Consider the following 11,169-nt stretch of genomic DNA (forward strand, 5'->3'; position numbering starts at 1 on the left):
GGCTCCCCGCAGCCCCCCTCAGGGCCGAGCCCGCACCCCGCAGCCCCCCTCAGGGCCCAGCCCGCTCCCCGCAGCCCCCTCGGGGGCCGAGCCCGCTCTAGTCCTCCTCACCGACGGCTCCCTGGTGAGCTCGGGGTCTCACCCCAACTTTTCACCCCTCGGTGCCGGCTCAGCTTGGCTGTGGTCCTGTCCCGCCCACTCGAGCTTGCTCCTGGTGACTGCCGGCGAGCTGCCCGCCTGGCCAGCCTGGCCTGGCCGTAGGGGCCTCCCCTTCTTCCCTTTCAGCTCCCAGCCCTCCCCTTACCCTGGGTCATCATCAGCATTCAGCACCCCCCAGGCCAATGTCCAGCTCCCCCTACCTGCCCCCCTCCCCCTGGACTCCCTCTAATCCCAGCCAATCCCTTCTCCCTCCTTTATCAGCTTACTCGAAGTCAGTCATAACCACAGCCTGGCTCCTCTTTCCTTGATTACATCTTGGCCAGGAAAACCCTGACCTCTTCAGGCCCAGCTCTCCGCCAGTTACCCTGCAGGGTGGGCGGGGTGGCCACTGGCTGCCTCCAGTCTACCTGCCTCTCTCCTGGGTGAATAATGTGAAGAGGGCTCGCTCCCTGAGAGCTCAGGCTTAGAAAGACCCTGCCCCAAAGAGTCAGACACGTGCTGGATTTCCATGGGGGGCGGGGTGGTGCGCATGTGAGCTCGAAGCCATGAGAAGACAGCAAGATCGCTGTGCAGTCTGTGCCTGGTCTCTTGAAACACGAGACGGCCTTCTGAAGCAGGGCGGGGCCCGGCGCAGGAAGGGGCCCTGCGTCAGTGGGTCTGAGGAGGGGCTCCGCCGAGACTCCGGGCGCAGGGGAGGAGGCCACCACCCCGTCGGCCCGGGGGCCCGGGGGCCCGGGAGCAGGCCTGCGGCAGGGGCGGCCGAGGCAGCCGTGTGGTGCTGTCTCAGTCTCACCTGTTTCCGATACACGTAGCATGCGGCTATGGCGACCATGGTGGACTCGCCCACGAACCCCGCCAGGAGGGAGCCCACGCCCAGGGTGGCCCCGTGCACCCTGCGGGGAGAAGATGGCAAAGCCGTGTTTGTTAATGCCAAGAGGCTGGTGCAGCCACGGCCAGCCCGCAGTCTCCGCCGGGGAAGGGGCACGCGAGCGCCCCGGCCTCTGGAAGGGCTGAAACTGGTAACCAGTCTGTGTGGGGAGACACCCCAGGTCTCGCTGGCTGGGGGCGCACTCTCACCCCCTCCCCGGAGGGCAAAGGTGACACCCCCCTGTTCCTTATCACCCCCCTGTGCTGGTCATGACTTGGAGGTGCTTGGTGAACACTGTGGGCCTGACCCAGGGAGCGTGTCCAGGGCGCCAGCAGCCTCCCGACCTTCCCCATGACACCATGAATTTCCCGTGAACACGCAGACATGGGCCCCCCGAAATAGAACCCATGTGCGGTGGATGCCTGGGAGCCCCTGGGAGCCACCCCCCCTCCCTCCCCCAGGTCAGAGCAGGGGCCTCTGTACTGGCCCAACCAGAGCAGGCTGATCCTATTCTCTGCGGCTGCCTGAGGGCAAAGTAGCTCCAGCTGCCAGCAGGCCCAGCTGGAGACTCTTAACAAGGGCATGGAGAGCTTCCCTGGGGCACAGGGGATGAGTATCGTGCTATCATCTCTGCGGCCTGGGTTCATCTCCAACCAGGGAGTGACCCACAGGGCGCAGCAGACCTCGCCTGTCCCCCGCCTGCTCCCCTCAGCAGCGTATTTCAGTAGATGTGGCTGTTCTGCTCCCCACTCTGTTGCTGGTGAATCCCCTCACCCCCCTGCACCTCTGGCCTGCACCCCAGTTCTTGTATGTATCAATCAATAAATCTTATTTTTTTTCAAATCAATAAATCTTTAAAAAATAAAACAAGGGGCACAGAGCTTTGCGCCCGCAAACCAAGGACGCGTGGAAACGCGGTCATGGACAGCACTGGCATTTCTTTCAGCCAAGGTGACTCAGGACACGGCAGAGCTGCTCTAACCGGAAGCCCAGGGGTCCCGGTCAGGCAGGTTTGGCATCTGCCACTCGCCGGCCTGGTTCTCCGCAGCCGCCACTACCCGGGCTCGCAGCCTCCCTCACGCTGGTGTCCCAGGGGCTCCCAGGGCCTGCAGACAGGCAGGCACAGCCCAGGCCCGCGACCACCTACCCCAGGTAGGGCAGGACCACGAGGCTGGTGATGAGCACGATGATGCGCAGCACAGAGCTGGGGGCCAGGACGAAGGTCTTCTTCAGCGTCATCAGCCACCCGGTGAGGTGGGCCCGCACCGTGACTGTGGAGAGCAGGGGCTGTCAGCCACGCCGCGCCGCGCCCCTGCCAACTCCCTCGGCCTGCCCGGGGGGGACACCCAGGGCCCCACCCCCAGCCTCAAGCGCTCATCTCCAGGAAACTCAGCAATGCAGCAACCTGATGACTGTCAGGTCCGCTGCTGGCAGAGAAGGCTGAGGGGAAGCCCGGCCCCCCTGCCCCAGCCTGTGGGAGACACGGGGCTGGAGGCGGAGCGAGGAGTGGGCCACCCCGTGCGCCCCCCGTTCTTCCGCCCCTGGTTCGCGACCGCTGAAGAAGGGCAGGCAGGCACAGACCAGCTAACTACGACGCAGCGACCGCCCGTCCCGAGAAGCAAGACCGAGCTGCGCTTGAGGGCAAAGAGACTTTTCTTTCACTCTCCCGCTGCTGACCTGGAACTGGGAAGAAGGAGAAGATCCGCAGGGGAACCACACACAGCTCGGCGAAGGCGAAGTCCACGCCGATGATGTCTATCAGGATCTTCTCGGAGACGTTTGGGGTCCAAAACATCACAAAGCAGAGCTGGGGGAGAAAGACAGGCAGCCGGGCCGTGAGCAGCGGGCGGGGCGGGGTGGGGGGTGCCGGGGCATGCCGCTGTGGGCTGCGAAGAGGGAGGCGGCGCCCCAGTCTCCAGCTGCTGCCCACGGGGGAGGACGCGGGGATGATGCCCAGGCGGAAGCCAAGCACTGTCCCCGAATGAGCAACAGTGTAAGAAAACACTGCAATACTCATAAAATGAAAAAGAATCTCCAAAAAAAGGACAGTCTGTGGGACGTAGTAAAATGAAAACAGAAAAGAAAACCCACGACGTGAGGTCAAGCTGAGGAACTGCAACCCCGGAGCAGGAGGAAGCCGGCCCACGAGGACAGGTTTGAAAACACCACCAGGGGGAGGCCCGAGGCGTGGTGGCGTGGCCGCACCCTGGCGGGGCCCGGGGGCACCATCCAGGCGCGGTGGCACGATGGGTCTGCACACCGGCAAAGCCTCAGCGTGTCCCCTCGTTATGAGACCTGGCGGCTAGGGAAGAGCGGTCGTGCCAGAGGCCGGCGCGACGTGGGAGTTCCCCAGCGAGGACCGAGCCAGGAGGCGCAGAGACTGCGGCTTTCCATGGTGGGGACAGCGGATGAGCGCGACCCCGGGCGGCCGCGGACCTTGGGGGCAGCCCGGGGCTGAGCCGCTGTGCACACAGGCCGGCTCGCACCCAGAGCAGGAGCGAGACCAGGAGACACCAGCCAGGAGGGAGGCGATTTCTACCCGGAACCGAGACCCAACGACCGATCAAGTGTGTTCTGGAGGAAGACACCTCTAAAGGCCTCAAAAAGCCCCTTTCCAAGGACATGTTTGCCAGCAATACACGCTGCGAAGTCAGGGAAATGGAGAAAGAGAAAGGCCCAAGTTCCGCCTGAAGGAAAGGCAGGGAAATCCCGGGGACACGGGGAGCCTCAGGCCCAAACAGCCCCACGGCCGGCGGCCTTGGGAGGCCCAGAGGCTCTTGGATGAAGCCCCAGCGGGGGTGACCACGGTTAGAGGACATGTGGGAGTGAGTCAGGCTCCAGGAAGCTAAGGAAAGTGAAGCTCAAGACTATGGTTAAGCCCACGTGGCACTAAAGCTTGAAGAAAGGAAGAGAACCAGGGGGCAGCAGTCAGAATCGCCCAGCGCCCGAGGGGGGTTGGCCGGGGGCGGCGGGACAGGCGGACGCCAGGCGGCAGGTCGGGCTTCTCACAGGCTGTGCGCTGTCGAGGGGGTTGGAAAACCCCGAGTCTGAAAGCCCCACGAAGCAGCTATAGCGGATTAGTCAGGCCAAGGCCAGCCCTGGTAAATACAGCTCTCTCCTTCAGCTGCAGCTGATTCTCGCATGACAGCAAATGCATTACGGAGTAATGATCGCGCACGGGCGGAACACTGAGGTTTTAGGATACGACACCCTGTAGCTTTGCGAAAATTAGGCTTCACCAGACGAGGCTGGTCCCATTGACTATGCTGTTATGTTGAAATACGAGAAAAACTCACAACACCCCCAAGAATCTGTTACACATGTGTGTCACTGTATAAAGGCGACCGAGCTGCTCTTGTTTGGGGTCTTTTATCAGCAGCTGCACCATCACGGCACCTTCGCTATGCAGCTCTCACCCCCCCTCCACCCCCAACACACACACAAGAAAGGAAAAATGCTTCCTCAGACCGGGCAACCGGGAGGGAGCGCAGACTTTGTGACCTGGTGGCTGGACAAGCGTCCCTTCGCCTTCCCCCATGGAGGTCGCCGGCGTGAAGTGCTGGGGACACTCAGCCCACAGCCAGGCCAGCTACTCCTCTTCAGCACTTCAGACGGACACAGCACAGCCCGGGAGCCGGGGGGGGGGGTTGGGGGGCGCCATCCCTCTCCCTGACGGAGGCAGGCGGCGCAGTGGGCCGCCAGTGCTCGGAAGAAGTACCCAGGCACATTCTGCTAAGAACTTCGCTTCCAGGTGGGTCCCTGCAGGTGGTGTTGATTCCGGGGCCAGCGATGCTCTGCGCCTCTCACAGTCTCTCTTTCAGGGGTCTGCGGGCTCCCTGTGCTGGCCTGGCGGGGAGCCCTGCTGTATGCCCACCAGCACGGCGGCTGCTCATCTGACCGAGTCCTGGGGTGCTACTGCCCAAGGGGCCCTGCTTCTTTTCCTTGCAGAAAAAGCCAGATCTGGGCATGGGGCGGTGGTTCCCCGCTGCTGACTGCTCCCTATGGAGACGCAGAGGCGGGAAGACCCGAAGCAGGAGAGCCAGCCCGCAGCTGCTCCTGGGAGCAAATCTCGTTCACCGTTGGTAGTTGAGTAGGTTTGGGTTCTGGCTTGGAAAATCGATGTCATTAGACTCTGAAAATATCTGGGGAGCACAGCATGTCTTGGTCACCTGGGGGGTATGTTCACAGTCAGGACTTAATGGGTGAGCTGGTCAGAGCTCTGGGTCTGGGTATGAAGTCACGGAATCCTCAGTTTCAGCTGGGCTGTGAAGCGCCCATTGCTTCTTTTTGAAAATCAAGATGGCGGCGTGTGTGTGTGTGTGTGTGTATGTGTGTGTGTGTGCGTGCGCGCGCGCGCGCTTCATGGTGGCGCAATGGGTTAAAACGCAGCACTGCAAAGCTAGCCCCAGCTGCTTCAGCAGGAGCTAAATCTGGGCCAGGGAGGGACCCACAGGGCGCAGTTTCAGTAGAGCCCCGGTCTGCACCCCCCCATCTCTGGTGAATCCTCTCACTGCCCCTGTACCCCAGTTCTATATGCATAAATAAATAAATCTTAAAAAAAAAAAGAATCAAGACTGGTCTGCCCATCTCTCTGTATATTTCATTGCGAAAACTTAAGACTGAAAATGTCAAAACAACAGGCAACTACTAATCAGAGACATTCTGTAGAGAATCAAAACAGGAGGGGAACAGGATCAAAACAGGAGTGGGAAGAACACCAGGGACTCTGGTGAACTCCGGTTCACTCGAGGTGAATTGGCGGTGGGAGTTTCGGGGGACTGTAACGGGGATGAGAAAGCACGTGTTGTACAAAAATGAAAGATGATGCAAAAAATATACAAAATAAAAACTACACGTTGGCAAACAGCCTGAGGTTTCTGTTTAGATGGGTGCCTGCAACCCTGTTCTAAGCTCGGCACCCAGCCTGCTGGTAACGGCCATTTTGCTGAGACTCAAGCAAGTGCGCTTCGCAAAGTTAATACGGTAATTACAGCCGGGGATAAAAGTGAGCTTCAGAATAAAATCAGAAACAGCAAAATCCAAAGCTAGCTAAGCAAAAACTCTCAATGTTGCCTATAAAGTATATTTAAGGGCTGTTCGGCTGAGATTCTATTTGTTTTCCTTGGAAGAAGGAAGAAATAGATTATCAGTAGCTGGCCCGTTACGAGTTATGCACTTAATGACCTTAATCTCCTTCCCATCAACAGTTTTAAATGTTCTGTACTGAGATTTAAGAAAAAAAAAATCATTTCATGACATCAGAAATGGTATTTTCTTCCCAAATCAAAACAAACAGGATCAGAACTCGGGGGGAGGGGAGGAAATCTATGGCAGAACACAGCCTATGCTTAACATTTTTCAAATGGGTTCCTTTCTCGAAAACAGTGTTACAAAATGCTGTCATTAAAATTAATCGAACAAATAGTTGGTTTTGGAGCACAGCTCTCCAGTTATAATCTCATACTAATTAAATTTGTAAAGCCCCCCCCCAAAAAGAATATAAAGCTCAGATTACCTAGGATATCATTAGTTTTGATGAACTCACCAAGTGCACACACTTCCCGCTGACAGCTGGGACATCTTGCAGAATTAAGGAGACTCAACCCTAAGTGAGGCGCGTGAGGGAAAATCCATTCCAACAGCAGGGGGCGCCTTGCACCAGGCCCGCCCGGAGCTCGGGCTTTTCCATCTCGTTGAAGATTAAAGATTTTCTTTCCTATTCTTACCGGACTGTAAGAAAGCCCCACACCCCAGGACTGGCCAAATTGGAACTTGTGCAGGGTGGGGGGTCCTATTCCATGGGAACAGGGTTGGGGGTTTCTGTTTAACAGTGTAGAATTTCAGCTCTGCGGGAAGATGGTGGTGATGGTCGTGCAGTGACCACTGCACTGACCCACATACTCCAGAATGGTCACGACGCACGTGACGTGCGCACAGGGCTGCAGGCGGGCCGGGCAGGCTGGCAGGCCCTCCCCACTGGCGGGTCCACGCTTTTCTGGGCTCTCCCGCATTCTTGTCCTCTCACAGCCGTCTGCCATAACCGTTCACCCACTCTCTGTTCCACCCAGTCCTCCACGATGCTGCGCCCCGACAGGCTCCCCCTCGTGCAGGCCCGGGGGTGCCCCCTCACACCGACCCGGCACACTCCGGTGCCCACCATCAGGCACGCACGCGTCCGAGCCCGCACTCCCAAGCGCCTCCAGCCTTCTAGGCCGCAGGTGACAGCCCCAGAGGCCAGCAGCCCCAAAGCCTTCACTTACCCTGCAGCATCTTAACACAAGGTTTACAAATATTTCAGAGCTGGAACCTGCAGCACCCTGGATGATGCGATGATGCTCACTCAACAGCTTGCTCAACTGTGCTTCCTTTAAGAATGCAGGTGCAGCTTGTTATGCTAATTATTATGTCAACAGGAGCGGCCAGGTGCGTTTGGGGGACTTGTCTGAGCTGCTGCGTCTCCCTGAGGCCCCCTGCAGGGTCAGTGAGGTAGATCAGGCCTTTATCCTGCTGGCTTCCTAGTCTGTCCCTCGCAGCCTTGATTGTGCTAATGCAGGGGGGGGGGGCGCTTGGGAGCAGGGTTGGGGCATATGTGCCTGGGTCTGTGTGAGGGGACACACCTGGGCCTGGAGGCGGAGCCTATGGGTCAGCAGCACCCACGGGAGAACAAGGCTGACCGTGAGACAACACCAGAGAAAGCCCCAAGAGACAAGATTCGCGGGCTTTGCACCCCAATTGGTGTAGACAGATCACGAGAGCCTGAAAAAGCCACCCTCATTTACCAGCTGCCCGAACCGACAGAGAACCCGCCCTGTGCTTGCTGGCACTGCGCCCCCAAAGCAGTCAGCTGCCCCCATCTTGGACCTGTGTCCACTTAGAGCCAATTTGGCCTGCGGGAACTCTGGACCTTTGGCTGAGAGCGTGGGGGGAGGGCAGGGATCTGAGAAGCATCCAGCTCTCCAACTCCTTGTCATCTGCCAAGACTCTCCTCTCCGGGACATGCGGACAATGTGTGCAGTCTCCATCTCGGGTGGGGGTGAGGGGGTGGGGGAACTGGCAGAGACAAAGCCCCCAACAGGCTGCCTTGCTGGAGACGCGGGGTCAGCGAGGCACTCTGGCCGGAATAAGGCCACTAGTGTCTGCCTCCCGGGGGCTGGACAACAGCTGGGGGGGGGGGGCGAGTTCGGCCACAGGAAGGTGAGCCTGGGTCACTCCCGGGGGCTGACCCTTTAACTCTGCAAGGAGGGCACACCCCACCAGGTCTGGGGGGTGCAGGCTTTGCCTGCTGGCCAGTTGAGGCTTTGCAGCTTTCTGGAACGAGGCTTTTTGCCCAGCTGTTCTGGAAACAACAGGCCGCAGTTAGACTCAACAGCTGGCCAACTGGATGTCACAATCCCCTCACCCAGGCAGCAGCAACAGACAGTAGACCCAGGGCCCAGAGTGTCGGAGTTCTGGTGGGGGAAGGAGAGGGGGCGCAGGGCCTGCAACTCATGAGGCCCTCACTGGGGAAACTGAGGCTGGGCCGGGCATGCCAGACCAGACGCCAGCCTCGAGGGAACGTTCCGCCCTTTCACCCGGCAGCTCAGGTGGCAGGGACTAGGGGACTGAGCACCCTGAGTGGTCCTGACCCTCACTGCCGTCCAGGGTGGCTGGGCGGGCAGACCAGGCCGAGCGCCGGTGTCCAGCCTTGGCATCTGTGCTGCCTGAGGTCTACTGCTCGTCCGGGCGGAAAGCAGAAAGAGCACTTGCTGGACCACTCCAGGGCACAGTGAGACAGCGACAGGGCAGGCACTGCTGTCGCTTCTTGCACCGCCGAGGTGTCTCCGGCCTCAAGCTCTGCAGCATTAGGACTAAGGAGCACGAATTGCCGGATCCCGGCTTAAATTCCATGTGGCCTCCGCCCCTGATGCCCAGAAGTTTCCAGACTTAGAAGGCTCCAGAGGGAAAGGCGAGAAAGAGACCTGTAGTGTGTTGGGTCCTGGCCCGGTGGCGGAGGGGTTAAGTCTCAGCGCTATCATGGCCACAGCCTGAGTTCGATCCCCAGCCAGGGAGGGACCCACATAGCACAGCAGACCGCTCCTGTCTCCCCGCTGCTCCCCTCAGCAGTGCGTCTCAGTTGATCATGTATTTCAGGTCTGCTCCCCACTCTGTTTCTGGTGAATCCTTTCACGTACCCCCACCCCCAACACCTCTGGCCTGCACCCCAGTTCTTCCATGCAAATAAATCTTAAAAAAAAAAAAAAAAAAAAAAGAAGCGAAACTGCTACCTGGAAAACCAAAACCTTGTTCTAAGCAGTCACCATTTTAACAGTACTTGCTGTTCTTTTAGAGAAGACCGTCCCGTGGAAGGAGCAAAGAGATGCCTCGGGCCCAGCCGGCCCATTCTCCATGGCACTCGGCTCTGGATACGGGAAGACGGTCAAACCGCGCGAGCAGGCTGGCCCCCGGCGGCCCGGCCAGGGGTCCCACGCCCGGCCTGCTGCGGGCCCGAGTCACAGAGTCCGGCCCCGAGTCAGTGCCACTCTACATGCAGCCACTACCGTCTCCAGGAGCGGAGGTCTGTTCCTGGAACAGAAACCTCCTCTGTTTGTCCTAAAGGACTCTCTGAAACCGTTGGGTGTTGACCCAATATTTTAGGGAATCATGGAAAAACTCGCACGGCGTACGGAGAAACTGCCAACAGGGAGCGGGGTCGCCTGGGGTGACCGGTCCCCACTCAACCTGCATGCTATCAGAAGGGCGTCCTCGGTAAGGCGGCCCAGGAGGGAGGACCCCCCCCCGCTCCCCACTTCACCAGGGATGACTGGGGGGCTGCAGGGGTGGCAGGGCTGGGGGACACACAGGCCGTGACTCAGACCATGTCAGAGTTGTCTCTGACAGCCCAGGCGATGAGCTGTTTGTCCCACGTTGTCCTGGTTACAATCTGCTGCTGGACCAGAGATCCAGTATTAAGCCATGGGCTTTGCGTAAACACTGAAAGGGCCTGATCTTGAAGGACGGCGGCCAGGAATCTCCAGCCCCCTGGTTCCTGTGATATTCCTGTGGCTGCCCCCCAGCACCCCCGCCCAGGCCGACCCGGACCCTCGCCCCAGAGCTCAGCGGAGTCCAGCAGCCACAGCAACACCGGCGGCCCGAACTGAAGCTCTCTGTCTCCCTCTCGCCTCCGCCTTTAGAACCCAGGGCAGAGCGTGCAAGGCCAGCTGCCGACTCATAAATACTTTGTGACGACTGATAAATGCTAGGAAACAACCTTAAACAACAGACCACGGGCTTTGGGGGATCTGGTCCGTCGGTATTTTCTCCACATTCCCTTACAGGTTTGAACAACCAAGAGTCGACAGGGAAAGGGTGTGAGCGTGTGCTCAGGCTGGGCACGGGATCCCCCACGCCCGGTGCTGTCCGCGTGCGTTCATGGTGGAGCCCCGAGAGGGAGCAGAGCTGGGGGCCCAGGGGTGCTGGGAGGTGAGTAAGGGGGATGCGTGGGGTAGACGTGATTGGGGAAGGCGCTTTCCCCGCGGGAACTGGGGGTCATAGTCACGCCAGGGAAAGGGGCAGGGGGCTTGAGAGTTGCCTCCGCCTGTTCAGAAATGGACAGGGGCCCTCCCGGCTGGCGCAACAGGTTAACGTGCAGCATCATGAAGCGGGCCACAGCCGTTTCACCACAAGTTCGATCCCCGGAGGTGACTACATGGCGCGGCAGACCTCTCCTGACCCGCCCGCTGCTCCCCTCAGCAGTGTGCTGCGTCGATCTGCCTGTTCTGCTCCCCACTCTGTCTCTGGTGAAGCCTCTCACCGCCCCTGCACCTCTGGCCTGAAGCCCCGTTCTCTGCACAAATACATCTTCAAAAAAATAAATGATTAAAGGCCAAGCGCGCCTTTCTTTGGCATGTGACAAGTCCGAGAAGCGCCGGGAGTCTACCCTTCACTTCTAGGTTCAGTGACCTCCTTGAACAATGATCGCTCATATTTTGGGGCAAAATTGTGTTGAAGAGTTAATTAATCATGCAGAACATCGCATTGTGGAATATAAGACATCTCCCCTTCCAAAGGCAATTTCCCCTTTGAAAATACACACACAGACACACACAGACACACATACACACATGGACACAAAGACAGACACACAGACACACACAGACACACAC

General features: G+C 59.0%; 1 protein-coding gene across 1 annotated transcript in view; it reads right to left on the reverse strand.

Annotated features, from left to right (window-relative positions):
• ANKH (ANKH inorganic pyrophosphate transport regulator) overlaps positions 1-11,169 on the reverse strand; it is a 44,677-nt gene that overhangs the window by 2,783 nt on the left and 30,725 nt on the right. Inside the window, exons 9-11 of the mRNA XM_012721748.1 lie at positions 2,705-2,998; positions 2,175-2,298; positions 953-1,052 (exon numbers count right to left, since the gene is read on the reverse strand). Of these exons, the coding sequence (XP_012577202.1) occupies positions 953-1,052; positions 2,175-2,298; positions 2,705-2,998 (518 nt within the window). The remainder of the gene's footprint in view (positions 1-952; positions 1,053-2,174; positions 2,299-2,704; positions 2,999-11,169) is intronic.

The sequence above is a fragment of the Condylura cristata genome, unplaced genomic scaffold, assembly GCF_000260355.1.
Source record: "Condylura cristata isolate star-nosed mole 26May11 unplaced genomic scaffold, ConCri1.0 scaffold00007, whole genome shotgun sequence".
Lineage (NCBI taxonomy): Eukaryota > Metazoa > Chordata > Mammalia > Eulipotyphla > Talpidae > Condylura > Condylura cristata.